Source organism: Mercenaria mercenaria, chromosome 5 (genome assembly GCF_021730395.1).
Source record: "Mercenaria mercenaria strain notata chromosome 5, MADL_Memer_1, whole genome shotgun sequence".
NCBI lineage: Eukaryota > Metazoa > Mollusca > Bivalvia > Venerida > Veneridae > Mercenaria > Mercenaria mercenaria.
Window position 1 is genome coordinate 1,085,983 of NC_069365.1, and position 20,095 is coordinate 1,106,077.

At 33.9% G+C, this 20,095-nt stretch overlaps 1 protein-coding gene across 1 annotated transcript; it reads left to right on the forward strand.

Annotated features, from left to right (window-relative positions):
• Window positions 1-8,832: 8,832 nt before the first annotated feature.
• On the forward strand, window positions 8,833-16,098 carry LOC128557428 (cyclin-dependent kinase inhibitor 1C-like). The gene is made up of 4 exons (XM_053544801.1): window positions 8,833-8,987; window positions 9,595-9,646; window positions 13,828-13,995; window positions 14,763-16,098. Exons 1-4 carry the CDS (start codon window positions 8,985-8,987, stop codon window positions 14,864-14,866), a joined length of 327 nt encoding a protein of 108 aa, XP_053400776.1. The 5' UTR covers window positions 8,833-8,984; the 3' UTR covers window positions 14,867-16,098.
• Window positions 16,099-20,095: the final 3,997 nt, after the last annotated feature.

Sequence of the window (20,095 nt, forward strand, 5' to 3'; positions counted from 1 at the left end):
GGTACTGGCTACAAACAAGTTTTCTTGCCAAAATAAATAAATGAAGATAAAGAAAGGGAAAATGACATTGTAATAACTTTTAGGATTGTAAAAGGACTATTTGACTATATAATATGTACGAGCAACTTCATTTCTGAGGCGCAACCCCATTCCCGATGAATTTTTGCCAATCCTTTCCACAAGAGCAACATTTGATTCAAGTACGCGTAATATTGATGACTATATTACACGTGTTTGATCATTAGAAGCGTCACATTTCCAGAAAGTAGGCACACGAGTTAGGAAATTTGCATTTGTCATGATTCCGCACTTTTTTTACTGTTCTTGCCAGCAGAGTTTTCGTGATACCAGATCCGATTCTAAGATTACAAAGCAGGTATTTAATAAAATTAATATGATCTTTATTCATTTTTTGTGTCGAATAGCATTTTTCCAGACACATTCGTAAATGCTTCATTATCAACGAAAACTAAAACCCACTTACCTTGATCTCCTGATGCGCAACACTAGCACCAGCAGTCGCGCAATCCATTTTAAGGTATTAGGCCCATAATAGAGTATCTCCTTTTCGAAGAGTATTCAATTTCTACTATAAACCTACTTTGCCTGCAATTTTCGAGGGGGGGGGGGGGGGGGGGGGGGGGCGTAGGTTCAAGCCTCACTGGGACCAACTTTTTTTTTCCTTATTTTTCTTTTTTAGAGTAAGTTTTTGCTTCTTTCAAGACTTGTTATTGATTTATTGTACAGAAGTGGAAAATATTCATTTGATAAGCGATTTCTTGCTGTTCAAAGTGAATTTGCCTCTGAAATAGAAGGGGTAGAGTTAGACATCTTTAAAAATACTGAGTTACGTGCGGTAAAAGCTCTCTATTTTGTCTTCGTTCTTTAGATTACATATTGTGGAAGAAATGTAGGTAGGTTTTACTTCTGCCCCACAGTTATTTTTGAATGAAGTGAGCAAAATTCAAAACAGACCGGCAGGATTCGTCCTTAATGTTGGAGACAGAATTCCGTTTACTTGGGGCACCCTAGGAAAAATGATACAGACACTTTAATTTTTAGTTTTATAATTGTTTACCAATAGTTTGGTGATTCTTTCATAAAAAATAATGGTAAAATGAATTCTCTGCAAACGTTTTGGATAAAGGCCGCCACTTTGAAATTTGTCTCTACTTGAGCTTAAGAAAATACTATAAATTACACAAAATTTATAAAAAACGGCACGGTAAAAGTTTTTTAAAAAATGCAATAAAGTGCGAAGCACGGTCAACTTTAAGAATATACCAAGCAAATGCCATTTTTTAAACATTACTACTAGGGGCCTAATGCCTTAAGCGTATTCCTAGCGGGAACTGGATTGCGCGTTTTTACAACCTGTGAAATTCGATAAGAAACTGTTGATATTGTATCATACTAAAACTCACAGTATAATAACGAGTCTCCCGTGAAACTTTTCTTTGGTTAAAATCTAAAACGTAGACAATATCTTTTAGACCTCAAACAAAACGATATTTTTCTGATAAATTGAAATAAAATCTTCATTTTCTCACGAAAGTAGATACCTTTGTTGACGCGTGATGAACGGTGAGGTAAAGGTATAGGTGTTGCTGTAATTTTTCGTGGTGGTCCACTCATGTACAAATTGATGTAAAAATATCAAATAATGTTGCTGAGACATGCGAATCAGTTACTATAAATTGAAATGATTGAAACGGACTCAATAGATTAGCCATGAGAATATCACTTTAACTTGTCAGACAATAATACTACAAAATTATTTTGCTGACTGTGCTTAAATTCGGAAATGATGCATACTAATTACTGATCATGATAACCACCTACTGTAATTAGCATTACACAGGACGGGGGTACTGAAAAAAACATTATGGGACAGAAAACCTTCAGATAAATACAGTTTTGATTACATCTACATGGTACTCCCAACAGACAATAACTAACTATGACTGTTATGGAAACCTTGTGACATTACAGGTTATCCCTAAGATAAAAACAGTAACTATACGTGTGCTTTTATCAAATTAAATAACATGTCGGATTTATCTCATTTTATTACAAAATTATCCGAGGCTAGCTTTAAGAAAATCTAGGATGCGGCTCGCTTGTTTCTTTGTAAACCTCATAAGAGGTCGCGGTGAGATGACCTTCTTCCAAGCCAGAACATTCTTTTTTCTTCATATGAAAATCAAGGCCCAATTGCAACATGCAAAGAGCATACCCATTTCATCACTCCTCATGGAAATGTTTATACCCGCACATAAAATTTGTATACGTCTGTAGAAACAAGCTTTTAACAAATATATAAAACCAGTTCATGAAGAGGAAAGTTTTAGTCTTCTTACAGATTTTATTAGGAATTGTAAATATGTGACTGCAGCAAATGAAAGAATGCAAATACTTTTAATTATTAATCTTCAAAATTAAAGCATTCAGCACTGTCTTATTAAGAAGTTATAATGAGACCAAATCTATTATTAACTATGACAGCAATCTTTAAGTACCTCGTGACGGCCGTAAAATGTTTTACCGTACTTGGATTCAGTGTTGTTATTTTTCTAGTCTGAGTCTGCTATTGTTGTGCTTAATTTGCATTCTTTGCTCACAAATCACTTTCTGATACATGTTACTGGCTGTTGAAACAAGTACTTGATAAAAACATAGTGATAAAGGAAACACACTCTTTAACAAACAAAAAACTATTTGATCTTTCGTCAGGTTGACAAAAATGAAAGTCATATTGTTTCTTGGTGGATTGCGTAGTAACATATCTGCTTAGAAGGCCCATTTCTGTTGGTCAGTCTCCAGTAAACCAATCGCTTTTTATGTTTCATTGTCACATGATTACGATCCATCGCCTGTTTCATATTTGTAATGAAAGGAGATGCTGGAAGCCAGGCACCCTCTATTTTTTTCAATGTAATGTGTTTCAGCTAGTTTTCTGAAAATCCTACCGTTATACCGTCTCGCCGTAGCGAGCAAGCACAAGCAACATGTCCGTGGGAAATTGTACAAACATATTTCATTTATAATGGATAACAGACACATGAAACCGCACCTTTAAGGCGTAACACAAGAGCTACCGCATCATAATAACGTTAAAGATTAAGGGGGTTTAACACTTGTATTCCATTAAGTGTATAGGTCTTTCCCCAAACATGTCAAATGTTTTTAATCACGGTTTACCAACTTCCTAGTAAATAAAGGAAAGTAACTATTGATAAGAAAAGTAAACAGAGCAGTAGAATAGAAAATAAAATTGAAAATCGATTTGCTTAACTGAAAACTTATCTAACATGATATTACATACTTTGACCCGTTGAGTTTGAATTAATATTTCAACTCTTTTATCGATGACATCGATGATTTGTCATTCACAGCCACACAACGGCAGATTTAACTTACAAAAGTTGCTTTGTTTAATAACTGTTAGTCTACCCTTTACGAGCTTAAAGCTGGATGAAACGCCAAAGCTTCCCTATGTTAAGGATGAAATAGGTATCGGGAACATTCATCATAAAAAACTAATAGTACACATACACTCTCCAGGCGGTTAAAGACAGATAAGGAAGAAAAAAAGATGTGTATCCAACATGTAAAGTCATGTCTTCACAATGCGAAACCCACAGCAAGCAGTTACGCAGAAGGTTTGCACACATAGACAAAGACAAGCACACACATGTGCAAATAAAGACTAATTAAAAACAGGACAAAATAGTCAAATAAAGGAACACAGTGGTGCATCGCGTTGGTACGGTCAGTGGCAAATCTACCACTAGGGAGCTAAACCCAGTTTTTACTGAGCATTTAACCTCGTATAATGTAAAAGAAACTAGAAATATTTACCTTTCTCCGACATGAATATTGTGACGTCATGACTTCTTATGTGTTGTTGCCCAAAGCGCGTGACATTACTCGGGTAAAATGAGTATAATATAGCTGAAAAATGAAAACGGCATGAAATAAAAAGAAAATGTGTTTGTTAAAAATATATGTAAATCATATTCCTTTGATAAATTTAAAACTTTTATGCATATTCGAGTGACTTCTTGGAAATGGGATGAGGACAAAACTTGAATAAAACTTTACGATTCAATTTGATTCTATCTGCTATTGAAAATGTATTTAACTAAAAGTACAACAGGTTTCTAAATACTTGTACTGATGTATTTAAGTGTTTAATTTTCCTTTCGTGTTGTTTCGTAAATTTTTTAACGAGTTTTGGGCAAAGGATTACATAATTGCAGATGACACAAATTTATAAAAGTAACATTTAACATATATCTATTTATTAATGTATTAGTAGAAGTAGTAGTAGTAGAAGTAGTAGTAGATTTAACGAGGGAACACATTTGAAGTCAAGCTTCCATGGGGGCCACAGCAATACATATATTTACAAAATATTGTTGCAAAAAGCATGATACAAAAAGCATAATAATCAATAAGTAAAGTATTTTCTCAAGAGCTGTTATAGGTAGCTTCTGTAAAATTTATTTCGTTGTAGATACAGTGTATAAGGATTTTTTTCTGAACTTGCATTTTGTATGTACTGTTGGAGACCATTCCAAATAGCTAAACTAGAATACAGAAAAGTTTATCTGAATGATTCACTATTTGGTTTTGGCATATAAAACTGGAGATGACCTTAATGTTCTTCAATGAATATCAGAAGCAAATAAAAGTGCATCTTTGAGATACGCAGGAGCTATGCCATATTGGGTTTTGTGCATGAGAACTGCTTTTTGAAATTTAACGCATGCGGGAAAGGTCATCCAATTTAGTTTTGAAAACAATGTAACAGGTGTAGTATCAAGAATAGTTTCCCCAAATTATACAACAGTAGTCAAAATGTGGCAAAATGTATGCGTTATAAAAAAAACGTCTATGCATTTCTAGAGGGTAAAAGCGTTTTATGCAATAGATACAAAAGGGAATTGCAAAGGGAATTTTTTAAGAACAAGATCATTCCAAGTAAGTGTGCTGTCAATATTAACACCAAGTAAATTTACATGAGAACTGACAGTAATTCCTCGCCTGATAAACATACAGCAGGCAAGGATTCCGCAACACAATTTATTTTTTTGCCGTATGGAGATATGCAATTCTTTGGTTTTGGCAACATTGATAGACATTTGATTTAGTTAACACCAATTATTAATATTGGCAAGATCATTGTTCAGTGACATGGCGACATTATCGATTGTCACATGTGAAATAGAAACATATGACTCAATCAAACCGAGTCTGCTATTATTCTTTTTGGTTGCATTCTTTGCTTCCAAGGGATCTTTTTACAGATTTAATTATCTGCAAATATATCTGCAATATCATTTTATTTAAATAACGGTCAATCATTCACATGAATCAGAAACAAAATAGGACCTAAGACAGAGCCCGTAGGAACACCTGTAACAACGGTTTCAGATTCTGATTAGCATCCAGAAATGTAAGTTTGTTGTGACTTTTTGTCCAGATAAAGTGGACGAATCATCAAATTTATAGGACTCTAACTTATGCAAAATAGTATAGGATGATAAACCATGTCAAATGCTTTAGACATGTCCAAATAGACAGTACCAACAATTTCATTATCGTCTCTCTGCCGTTATCAGCTAATCTGGTAAGTGCAGTTTGACATGAATGGTTTACACGAAAATATGATTGTCTTTGATACAACAGCTTATTTCTCTCGAGATAATTTCGTAAGTAAAGTGCGACATGGAGTACTAAAATCACGTATAACACTGGAAGAACAGAAATATGTCTGTAATTAACTCTGTTTTTGGACGCTTCTTATGAATAGGAATAACCGTGCCTCTTTTAAAAGAGTTCAGGAACTGACCAGAAGAAATACTAGAATTAAGTATTTTGATAAGAACAGGAGATACAACATCAGCATAACCTAAAGGAATCTTGCACATAAATTGTCAGAGCCTGTGGACTTTGTGATATCAAAATATTTTTGTTATTTCAGGACAAATTCTTGTGTAGCAGGAGGAATAGGACAGTGAGGAGATGTCTTTAATTTCTCTAATTTCTCGTCATTGACCTCTGCAAGTGTTGGACAGAAATAGCTTTTATTTGATGAGTTTTCATCCAGTCACCTTTTGTGAATACTTGGAATTGCTCATTAAACATACTGGCAGTTACAAATGGATCAGTAACAATATATCCTTCAACATCAGTTAAAAACGATGCATGGACTTTATAATTAAGCCCTGTCATTTCATGAAGACTATTCCATAACTGTTTACATTGACCTTATTGGAATTGATAGCTTTATTACAATAATTGCATTTGGACAATAATATAAGTGACTTGACTGTTTATCTCCATATTTTATAATTATCCACATCTTTTTGTTGGTAAAATACATAGCTTTAAATATATCAGCATTTATGCACTGTGGTTGACACTTTTTTTACACGTTTTGTTCTAGAAGGAGCATATCTGTCAAATACAGAAACGAACATAATAAATCAGTGAAATCATGTGGGTTCTAACGATCATCCAGTAACAACCATGGTTGTTCAAAGAGATCATTTCAAAAGATCGTTTCATCAAATCGATTCATGGATCTACAACTAGAGTTTTGTGCAGTGGGTCTCTATTACAATTAGATGATACTTTACGTGTAATACAAATAGGAAAGTGGCCACTTAAGGTACATGTATATATAGGAATGCTAACTAGCACAAAAAGAAACTGTAGCGGAAAGATATTATAGCAGACGCGTTGTTTCAAACACCTGACGCACAAGTACATCTTAGTTATAAGAAAGATGTATAGGAACAATGGGAAATGTTTTTGTTCTGCGTGCAGTAAACAATGACAAATACCCCAAAAGGGAAATCCATGTTTAAAAAGCGCACACTTCCGAAATTGCAACTCGAATCACACAAAGAGGCGCACACACGCACGCATACGCACAATCGCAAAGACTAAACGAATAAAGCACGACATGTTATTTAAGAAAAATCAAATATTTTATGAGTTTTTGCAATTGCGCATGCCATAATTTGAAAATTTAACCTTCTGAATTTCTAGTGGTTGAGTTGAAATGCCTTCTTTTCAATACAAACTGTTAAGATAAAATATAAAATGGATAACATACAATGTCACGACTAATTGAATTCATTTCGTATAAATTCTAGCATAGAGTTGCCCAAGTCTTTTAATGTGCCAGTTTATTGGCTAATTTCCATACCCCGAAAACAGGAGGAAACATGTACATTTCAGTTCACTGGTCTGCACAAATCTAACATTAATTCTGAAGGCTGTTTACCAGCACTTTCCTTTGAAAAGAAATGATATATCTATTCAAAATATTTATCATTAACTGATATTAGTTGCTAAGTTCGAATCAGGAAGTTACGTTTTCGCAATCACCACAAAGCCAAAATACAAAAGGACATGTTTGTTTATCAGTTTCATATTTGTATATTGTTTTTTCTTTTTAATAAAATGAGCATAAATCAGTGATAAAGGTGATATCTTGTGAATATTATCATGTGTCTGATGGTATGGTAAACGTAAGTATAGAGGGCGATAAATCAAGATACATTGTAACGTTAAACTTACTTTCTACGGAATGCAATTTCATAACATTTTTGATAACTCTGTAATTAAAGAACACTGAATGTCGATTTTCCATTTAATGTTATGGTATGTATGGTTGTCTAATTTGATTTGTTATTAAAGAACGCTAGTCTGTTTATGCTTGTAAAAAAACGACTTTTCGCGTGTGAACATTTTGGAACTGTAAAGTAAAGGAAATAGAATTATAGAAATAGTATAAGTACTTCAAGGTTTACATGTTTTAAAGTAACTTTATTCATTTAAAGCATATAATCTAGTAAACGGCATTTAACAATCACAAAGGTTAAGTAGCAACTTGTGTTTAAAAAGGTCTTTTTCAGTCTGGACTCACTGTCTTTTCTAATCCTTTTTTATCATAGAGTCATAAAAACACTAAAGATAGTGCTACCGCGCGAGAGGGCCTTTGCACATTTCATTACCTCACTTAAACTGACTTGTTTGCGATTTGTGCTTACAAATGTTTTCTTATAGATTTTTATTCTTGTTATTTCATTAGCCCGTTATATGTTTTGCTTCATGACAGGCCATTAAAAGCATTTCAATAAAACTTCATTTTCTTAAAGTATTTCAATACAATCCTTCTTTCTGGGACATCAGATTTGTTTTGAGATACAAATTCATTCTCTTTACACCCATTGTGTATTTCAATACAATTTCATTCCCCAGTCTTGTGACTTTTTCAATATAAATTCATTCCATCCCATCTCGAGTATTTGTATTGTCACTTCAGTATGTAAGGCTATGTAAGTATGATTTTATTCCTTTCGCGACATTAGCTGAGCAAAGCAGTTAATTTTCAATTTTATCAACAGGTCATCGGTATTGTATCGCAGCATAATTTTATCAGTTCTCTCTGAAGTATCTATTTGAGAACAATTTACAACTATTTTGTACAATAATGACCAATATTCTATAACGTATATGAAGTCGGTATCGAATTAATCGTACTGGTTAACAGATTTACGTTATGGATATCGAGACTTTCTTCTGTAACTGCAGACATTAACAAGTTTGTTAAAGTGTAGATACATTTACATTTTGAAATCAACAGAAAACTAGCGTTTACTTATCGATAGTAAATACAATCACAAATTTATCTGATAAGCAATATACGCATGTAAAATGTGTCCTATTTATCTTTCGAACTCTTAACCTTGTTTACAAAAGGCTTCATTCAAAATCCCTTTTATTTGTATTTAAGGTTTGGCCACTGACAACAGTCTTGAAATAACAATTAATTACATTTGGGACTTTTTTAGACGGAAAACTTCCGTTGTTTGTTGCGTATATAAGAAGATTCTACTGTGCATGTAACAGTCGTGTATGTTAACAGCTTTAAGACTAACTTACATAAAATCATAAGGATTAACATGGTAAGTAAAACATATAATTATTTGTTTCTATTTTACCAAGAAGATATCTTCAATAATCTTAGGTTGTATTACAGATCTAAGTTTTCCTTGCTTTTCTGTTTTAACTTTAAGCTGATTGACTGTAAGAGGAGTGAACATATTTCGCCGCAAAATTTCTAATTGGTTACATAATATTTACTGAAATATTTATCATGTTTTCCAGTTTTCAAATAAATGGAGGTGAACACTACAAATGAGCCAACATCAAAACAAGAAAACGCGAATTATTAGCCAAATTTGATTCAAACGTTTCTTACAAAGTACAAATATATGTTATTTAAGTTTGCAAATGATACGAAAGCTGTTGCATTCAAAAAGCCACTAAACATAAGGAATAATATATAATCTGAAATGAACAGTTGAACGAACGGAAATTTTATTGTTAAATGATGTTCAAAAGAACATCAAGAGAAGTTGTTCAAAAATGTGATATAAAGTCTGCAGGCGGTACATTTAGTTTATATACCAAAATATCTTTGTAAATTATAATACAGAAAGAAGCACATATATACGTGTAGAAAATATCTGCGTACTAGTTGTTGCTAATTTATAAAAAATTACCTTTCAGATGAAGATGATGTTAAACGGTTTGTTGGCAGGAATCTGCCTGGCTGTGTTAGGTAAGACACTTCAGAAAATATGTGCTCGTTTAAGTTTTAGTTACAAATATATGCGATTTATAATATAGAGCTCTTTCTTTTTTTTTACGCGAGAACAACATCACTTCCAATTAAAAAAAACATAACAATATCCGGCCATTTTCTATTTGTGTCAATATCTTGAAAAAAATACTAAATGTACTCTTCTGAAATTCAGCATACATTAAGAATAACATGTAGTAAATAACATAGAAATTAACAAACACTCCCGTTTAAAAATCACGAAAATATATGTAGAATTTGTGTTTTTAGAAATCAGATGAATATCAATTATAAGAACACAGATATGTAAATTTTGTTTTTATTAGAAAGTGATTTAACATCTTACAACTATCAAGTGATCCTTCTTGTCATTTTCTTTCATTATAACCTGTATATTTGTAAATTTTGGATAATTTAGTGTATTTCTGTGACTTTTCACAATTGGGTTGAAGTCGTAGAATGAGTAAGTCTGTATGATGTCTTTTTCAACACATACTGTTCTAAGCGTGTGCTAAATTTCAAGTAATTTTTAAGATACTGACAAAATAACAAATGTCAGACATGATGAAAAGCCAAGCCAGTTTATTCCAAAGGTCTCCCAGGGTCCTTTTAGGACGGTCGATCATTTACAAAATGGAGTTTAAATTGTATTTTTTAAGAAAAACTGAACGACAATCTGATTAAATCATCTCCAGCTAAAGCTATGCATTGGATCTGAAGAGAGGATTTGAAGACTCATGTTCACCAATCAGAGCCTTGCTTTCAACATTTTGAAAGAGAAAGTAGAATTTTAAAAATCTATATTTAACCTGGGATTCCAGTTTTCGATATGTAAATATATCGTACGGGTATATTATTTTAAGAAAACGCATGAGAAATAGTTGCTTTTTCTTATATTTTCCATTCAAAATTGGAAAGCGTTTGTAAGGGGCACAGGAGGTAAATTGCCTTAATTATAAAGCTTTATATTTAATCACCGATAAGTACCTGTTCCTCTGTGTTGTATTGGTTAAAAAGGCGGGAAAATATCAATTGCCGCAGCGGCCCAGGTTCGAGTTGCGACTCGGTCGTGGTTCTCTTGTTTTCACTTTTTTGTAAAGATAGTTTACAAACAAATTCTCATGTTCTTATTTCATAATATAATGAAACAGTTTTATGCCCCAGAAGGGAGGCATATTAGTTTTCAACTTTATACCCCCGAAGGGAGGCATATTAGTTTTCAACTGTCCGCCCGTTCGTTCGTTAGTCCATTAGTTAGATCGTTCGTCACAACGTTAACTTTTTGCCTGAAGGCACTTTACTCGCGAACCACTGCACCCAGGACCTTCAAACTTCACATGCTGATAGTACTTATTGAGTATACCACCCCTATTGACTTTGGGGTCACCAGGTCAAAGGTCAAGGTCACAGGGGCCAACGTTAACTTTTTGCATGAAGGCTCTTTACTCGCGAACCACTGCACCCAGGATCTTCAAACTTACTGATTGAGTACACCACCCCTACTGACTTCGGGGTTACCAGGTCAAAGGTCAAGGTCACAGGGGTCAAGGTTCACTTTTTGCATGAAGGTTAGAGACCACCAATTGTTTTCCCATAGACTTACATTGTAACATTATGGCGTGTACGGCATTCCATACATCGAAACATGTATATCTAATTACAAGTTTTTCAAGAACTATCTTAGTTCTACCAAAATATCGGACGAAAAACATATGAATAGTGATTCTTTATTTAAGTAATTTTCGTGTGAATGAGATGACCCCCTGTTTACATCATTGACATGGCGGGAGAAATTCGTTTGATAAAACCTTTTTTTTTAAATACACATAAAATGTAGCAAATTTTGTCAAAATGTATAATAAAATACTGTAAATGCAGTGAAAACATATCAATTTTGAAAAAATAATCACTTCCTGGGTTTGTTTACATGACTGACCAATCAGAACGCACAGATGTTACCTTATTCCCAGGTATACACTTACCTCATTCCCAGTAAGTTCCCTGTACTTTTTTGAATTGGTGGTCTCTGACCTATAGGTTAGAGAAAACCAATTGTTTTCCCATAGACTTACATTGTAACATTATGGCGTGTACGGCCTTCCATACATCGAAACATGTATATCTAATTACAAGTTTTTCAAGAACTATCTTAGTTCTACCAAAATAACGGACGAAAAACATATGAATAGTGATACTTTATTTAAGTAATTTTCGTGTGAATGAGATGACCCCCTATTTACATTATTGACATGGCGGGAGAAATTCGTTTGATAAAACCTTTTTTCAATACACATAAAATGTAGCTAATTTTGTCAAAATGTATAAATAAAAAATACTGTAAATGCAGTGAAAACATATCAATTTTGAAAAAATAATCACTTCCTGGGTTTGTTTACATGACTGACCAATCAGAACGCACAGATGTTACCTTATTCCCAGGTATACACTTACCTCATTCCCAGTAAGTTCCCTGTACTTTTTTGAATTGGTGGTCTCTGACCTGAAGGCACTTAACTCGTGAACCACTGCACCCAGGACCTTCAAACATTACAGGCTGATAGTACTTATTGAGTACACCACTCATACTGACTTTGGGGTCACCAGGTCAAAGGTCAAGGTCACAGGGGCCAACGTTAACTTTTTGCATGAAGGCGCTTTACTCGCGAACCACTTCACCTAGGACCTTCAAACTTTACATGCTGATAGTACTTTATGAGTACACCAACCCTACTGACTTTGGGGTCACCAGTTCAAAGGTCAGGGTCACAGGGGCCACTTCACCCAGGACCTTCAAACTTCACATGCTGATAGTACTTATTGAGTACACCACCCCTACTGACTTTGGGATCACCAGGTCAAAGGTCAAGGTGCTGCGGGGGCATCTGTCACCATTAGTGACAGCTCTTGTTTTCTAAAGAAAACCTATTTTAGCCAAAATCTGAGTCCAGTCCTTTTAGCTAAACGCTTGTTGAAACGAGTCGTCTGATTGGTTCAAATTAACATAGATTGGTGGAAATAAAAATAGCAATATTAGAAATTCGATTGTAAACACAGAAGAAGAATTTGAATGGGCTGTCATCAAAATCTATCGAGAACTTAAGTCAGGTTGTACTGAACGATAACTGGGACAATTTGCTTGGTAGATAGGCATCCTGGTGGCATGCAATCAAGTTGCTTTAGCAACGACATTAAATGTAAACTCAACTTCGAACTCGATAATACTGAAGCACGCCAACGTAGTTCCCGAATAGGAAATACTCAAACTGCGATACGTGTTTGTTTTTCTGTATCATTCATTGTCTTTCATTTGGTGTCATACCTTTCAATTACGGCAGTTGCTAGAATCGCATACGACATACAAAATTTAACTTAGGAAAGTTATTTCTAGTGCATAGATAATGTTCTGTCTTTTAAGAAAATCTGACCGCAATATCAAAGTAGTCCTCCTGGATATTTCGTCACATGAGTAATACACGCAAGTACCTGCATATTTAAAGACATATATGCTTTTAAGAAATGTAGGAAAAATATCTTGACAGATAAAGATAAGACAAGTGAATCAACTGCATAGATATACCTGAAGATAAAAAAGCGACTATTTCATCACGTGTAATTTTGCGGGAATCTATTTTAGATCATGCATAAAATCAGTATTCAATGCACGGGTTAATACCCTATACGAATCATTGTTCCTTGCCGGCTGATAATAACTCACATCTCACAACCGACTGACATAAAGACACATAAGCACACTTTGGCATAGAGGCTATTCGTAATAAATAAGCATGAGTCCAAGTTTGTAGGAACAAGCCATAAGTCTTTTTAAGAGAAGGAACACTGTTGTCGCTTAATAAACTGGCCACGCTATAAATGTCAATGCCATGCATAACAAAGGTGGCTAATCATGGTTAATAGATGAACATTTGAATACAATTGTATATATTTTCGTAGAGGAAGATGCAAACTGTAAATATACAGCTGCAACCTATTAGTGGGGAATTTGCGTATTTAGTAGACAGCTATTGCATTTAAATAAATTGCACAGATATAAAACCATGTCCTGTATAACAGTTAGAACTGAAAGAATAACATACAAAATGTAGCTTGAAATGAATATGAAAAAAAAATCAAAGAGCATCTAACACGAGCTGTTTTTGCAGTTGATGGAAATTCGAAAGCACCAGTAACAACAAAAGCAACAACAAAAGCACCAGCACCAGCAGCAACTCACGCACCAGCACCAGCAGCAACTCACGCACCAGCAGCAGCAGCAACTCACGCACCACCAGCAGCAGCAACTCAAACACCAGCTTCAGGAGGATCGCCAGGTAGCCCATCATATTTAAATCTTTATATGCACTGCTAAATATATATATAAAAAAAATGTGTTTCGTCAACATTTATTTCTAAGAAATGGATGGTAATAGACAATGTCTTGATTAATTTTGAATAACTTATCGTCTAAAACAATTCCCAAAACATTAACCAAAGATATTTCCAAAACTTTGGCTTTTTGTGTTGATGGACTATTATATATCTACCGAAAAACAACGCAATTTATGAAACAAGTATTTTCGAACTTTTTATGAGCCCGAATTTTACACAGGAAAAAACATGTTTATTCATCAAATAGACATTATTAAAAACATATTTTGAATCCATTTAGACATTTAGAATATTTTATAACTTGCAAACTCGAGCCAAACTTTTACGAAATAAAATATCATGAATATGATTTCACTTATTTGCTGTTTGGTGACTGTACCTTCTGCATTCCGGTTAACCAGTATGAAGGAATTAGCTTTTCCTGTTACAGCGATTCTAACTTTTTGCCAGGTGCTATATATTTACACGTTTTCAAATATTGCTTTATGGCCACTTCTTAGTGGAATATTTCCCTGTGGAGTTTACGTATCTGTTACATTTAGTTAAAGCTGTAAAGATTTTTTCTCTCTTTTTATCTAAAAGACTCAAATACATTTCACTCGTTAACAACATATTTTACAAATGTAGCGACTGCTTTTCATTTGCTTCCTCAAGCTGAAATAAACATCTCTCTCTATATATAAGCAGAACTAATGTGTTTTGTTAACAGGTAACAGCGGTGGAGGTAATGGCGCAAGCGGGATGAGAACAGGATCTGTGCAGAAGTGGATAGGAATGCTCGTCACTGCACTGTTTATGCTCTCGTATTTCTAATTCCATTCATAAATCGCAGAAGTCTTCATCATCGGTCCATACACGCTATATTCTTGTGATCAAACACTTACAGTATAATATATTGAATTTATTCAAACCTCATTTTATTAGACATTTTACTCACACGCGTAAGCGGATATTACATGTAATGTAGATACTCATTTTCTTTGTATTACAGTTTTCTATCATTTTTGCTATTAAAATAGATGACGTATATCAACCTATTCTATTTCTTGTTCAAAGTCTTTTCTGCTCTGTCCTGTCAATTTATCTTCTTACTTTTTGAAGCAGTGTTTGCATGAATGGAAAGGCACGCGGTGCTTCTTCTTTTGCCCAAGAGAAACAATAAAGGATATACAGCGATTTTCGAGCTTTTGATTGTAGAGGAATACCTCGTAAAACCAGCGATCTTCTGTAAGCCAGATGGATGGCGTCGTCGCGTAAAGAATACTAAAAATCTTTGATCAACAGATGTTGCAAACCTTCGACTAGTAATGTTGAAAGGACCGTTTTATTTAACAGTGTTTACGTTTGTTTTTGTGGAAAGGGACAGAATAGGCAGTTAATATATAATCAACTCTGTAGTGATGACAATATCATTATTTTAATGTAACAAGTAATATATTTTAAAGTAAAGCAAGTTACAAGAAACACCTGGTATTGTAATACTTGTAAAAACTGTGAAACACATCTCACGTGCAAGACGTACTATATAACGTTACATTTTATACAAGAGATAAGACTAGGCTCCCGACTCTGACTTGTGTCCCAATGACAGTAAAACCCTTTAAGAAATAAGACTTAAATGGAGAGAAAGACATGCCTCTCGGACAGTTTCTATTCTGATAGAAACGTTTTACAATCAATATTTTATGCAAAACAAAGCTAAAACTACACAGAGTTTCTAGAGAATACAGTATCCACATGGTGAGACATTATCTTGTTTACAGTGTTCCTGTTTTATTTTTGTTTCTGATTTGTTATTTTTTGTTTGCCATACGTTTTCTAAAAATATGTTAAATGCATCCATCAGTTTGTCATAGTATTTTATGATTTGTCACACACAACACACTGTTAATATCCTTGTATGCGTGTGACGCTAAAATCTTTTTTGAACATTTTGAAAGGAAATATTTGCTCAGTTTTTGTCCTTCTTATAACAAATCCTGTGCTCTGCCTAAGCATCTATGTGGAAGCAGTCTTTGATTATAATAAATTTAATTTGGACCGATCATCTTGTATCTATTGAATTGTAAAACATATCAGATAAATGATTTCTTGTGTAAAATCCTGTACCAATAAAAGAACTCGTTCTTTGTTTCACGTAGAATCCCGTCATTTCAGCCATTTTGAAAAGTAAAAAGGGGTGTACGCTGTGAAATGCGACTCAGCTGTAGTCAGATACCGTCATATTTTCACAATTAAGAAACCCATCCGTAGAATAAACATCCTCCCCACAGTTGCAGGTTAGATACAACCAATTATATTCCCATAGAATTCCATTGTAACATTATGGCGTGTACGGCCTTCCATAAATCGAAACAAGTACATCTTATCACATGTTTTTCAAGAAAGTTGTAGCAAAATATCTGACATATGAATAGTGATACTTTATCTAAGTAATGTTCCTGTGAATGAAATGACCCCCTGTTTACATCTTTGGCATGGCGGCAGAAATTCGTTGATAAAAATGTAGCAAATGTTGTCAAAATGTAGAAAGAAATACTGTAAATGCAATGAAAAAAAATCAGTTTTTAGAAGAAAAATCACCTCTTTGGTTTGTTCACATAACTGACCAAACAGAACGGACAAACATTACTTTATTCCCAGGTATACACTTAACTCATTACCAGTAAGTATTTGTTGAATTGATGGTCTCTAGCCTGCAAGTGAACCACTAGAAACTACTGGATAAAAGCAAAAACTGTGTCTTATTTGATATGAAATACATTCCGCAAGCGAAATAATATCCTCTTGACCAACGGATTGTGCGCAAATCAGCTAAAACTTAGGATAGATTAGCTCCTTTCAAGTGTTTACTTCATAGACCATTGCTTTTCAGAGTATAAAATATGCATGTCATAAAATATTTCAGAAGAATCCTTCCTACAGAGGTCAGGGTGTTTGAAAATGTATGTTTTGCCGTATTTGCCGTATATGCCGTACATGATATGAACTTTTACTGTAAATGATCGGTTTTGTAAAGAACATCCAACATCATAGGAAATTAATAAATTGTAGGCGGATTGTCGCACGCAGGGCAAAGCTGAAGCACTTATAAAAGTGGTAAATTGAAGAGGACAGGCATGTTTCTAGAATGGTGCCGAAAGTATACAGCATATTTATGTCAACAATTTTAGATACTTTTTCTAAGCTTAAGGTAGTTCTGCATGTTTGTTAAACCGGAAGTGATGGCATAACATCATTTTTCTTGAAAACGTAGAATAAAGCCTGGATTCGCCGTATGGGAAAGAAAATCATTTTATGAGTAAATGGCAACCCGTGAGTAAATTTATTTCAATGGCACTGTTACTATCTTTTTAAAGTTAAAATATGATATTATAACATCTGACACGTTTAATTTTTCAAAATAATGTCTTAAAAGTATCTTGAAATGTGCGGTTTACTTGAAGTATGGTCAAATATCTCAAAAATAAGCACACGGGCCTTTACATTTTATTTGACCATATTATGGATCATATGTTTATTTACGACTGTGAGCAGTTTCATTAAAATCTACATTGCAGTAAAATTTCTATTCGCGAAAATGTTATGAAAGTTGTGATTTTCCCATAGACTCCCATTATAAAAAATTTCGTGAGGTACAAATTTATCAAATCAGTCTGGCAAAAAATCAAGCACAAGACCCTTTTTTTATTTGCTGAATTTTCAAAGCATATTCTGAAGTTTTGAAAAATCAGGATTTAATCAAATTCTACATTGTAGAAAAAAATTCTATCCAAACGTGCAGAACTACCTTAAGGAAAGTTATTTGAATGAAAATATCAAACGCCAAAACGGATGGCGGAAAATAGACACAGTACTATACCAATTGCTAAATTGTATTTCTTCAGCTCTGATGAGCTTAAAATAAGAAATCATGTACCACACCCATTCCAAAACAGAACTTTTTCAAACCGTATTTAATGGCCTATGATAAATACAAATATATTCAGGGCCACAGAATGCTGCAATAACGGGGCCCCCTGTATAGATAAAGGATTCAGAAGAATTCTTCAATTAATGTCAATGTGTTATGTCATGGAATCTGACACAAAATGATTTAAGGCTGTGATGTTCTGAGGTGCAAGAATTCGTACGCTATTTTTTGTGCTTTACAGCTCACCTAAACACCAAGGGCTCGGGTGAGCTATTGTGATCGCTCACCATCCGCCCGTCCGTCCACACTTTTCTTCAGAAGACATATCCTCTGATAATAGAAGATCCTTTCCCACTGTTGTTTTAAAAGGGCGCTTGGTCCCTTTTAAAGGCCGCTAGAGTTAAAAGTAGAAATACAGAAATACGTTTAAACAACTTTTTCTCATAAACCGCTCATTGGATCTTCATTACACTTGATCTGTAGGGCTATATAAAGTTCTCATCGAATTAACTTAAAATGGGGTGGGCGTTTAAAATAGAATTACAATAAATGACTTTTTTCTCGTGAACCGTTTGATCCAACTTGGTCTGTAAAATTATTGTATCAAATCTGGATCGTTGTGTTCCAAAACTGAAATAATTACACTTTAATTACTATGCATTTGAAAAACCTCCTAATCTACAAAATGACAAAATATCAGCAAATTACGGCTTGGTACTGCTCTTTGGTACATAGCGACATGAAAGAATGTATTGTAAATTTTGTGGGTGTGGTACAAATAAAACTGGTAAAACTGATTCAATACTTTTTTCTTAAATGTTATGTAAATATAAATATTTAAAATGCCAAGTTAGCTTGTTTTATGTCATGACATCTGATAGCCCCTCTATTGATTTCTTCAGAATTTGATAGTCTAATTTTTATAATCGGTCGCCATATTGACGACGTCATTTCTGGATCCAGTCGAGGTCACAATTTATATCGTTTTTCACCTAGACCAAGGAATAATTTGGTATATGTGACAATATTTCTCAATTATTTTTAGCGGGATTACAAACGGCAGTGCACCATTAAAACACACTATCAATGATTCTTCAGCTGTCCCTCTAAACCCATTGGTATTAGAAAAACATATAACTGTAATGAAAGACCGAAAACAGGTAAAAACGGATGTTTAGCAAAAAGAATACGCCATGTAGTTTTAATATAAAAGAACAGTTAAGGTAGTTCTGCACGTTTGGATCGAAAGTTTTTCTACAATGTAGAATTTGATTAAACCCTGACTTTAAAACTTCAGAATATACCTAGAAAACGCAGCAAATAAAAAAGATAGGGTCGTTTGCTTGGTTTTTTGCTAGACTGATTTGAAAAATTTAAACCTCACGCAATATTTTATAATGGGAGTAATGGGAAAATCATAACTTTTATAACATTTTCGCGAATAGAAACTTTTATACAATATAGATTTTAAAGAAATTTCTCACAGTTGTAAATAAACATAGTGAAATAAAATGTATAGGTTCGTGTGCTTATTTTCGAGAAATTTTACCATAACTAAAGCGAACCGGATATTTCACGTTAATTTTAAGACATTATTTTGAAATTTTTAACGTATTCTTTGTTTTAATATCACATCTTCAATGTGGCTCTAGAATATTAACACACTGGCACCAGACAAGAATGAAAATGCTTCTGTACACGTTATATCCTACCCGTAGGTATTCTGTAAGAACCATGATCATGAACGAGAAAATATACTAACCCGTTTCAATCGTACATTTCTCAACTTAGCGCAGTTCGGTGAATGTGTACCTAGTATATTGAACACGCGATAATATATCTTCCAACGTGTACCAGTCACATTGTCTCAATATTCCATATTGCTGAGATAATCAACATATTTTATGCTAGAAAAAACTTGCGTGAACTTCTCTAACGAGCATCCGGTCTAGAGGTCACGGCAGTGTGCACATGTTAGGCGAAACGTAAATTAACAAAAACAGAATTTAAAAAATCACAATTTTACTCTAAAACTCGAAATGATGAATGAAATTCATCTTGCATATGATTTTAATTTGAAATCATATATTGGTCTGTATCTGTTCTGTTTATTTTATTCAGTTTGCACA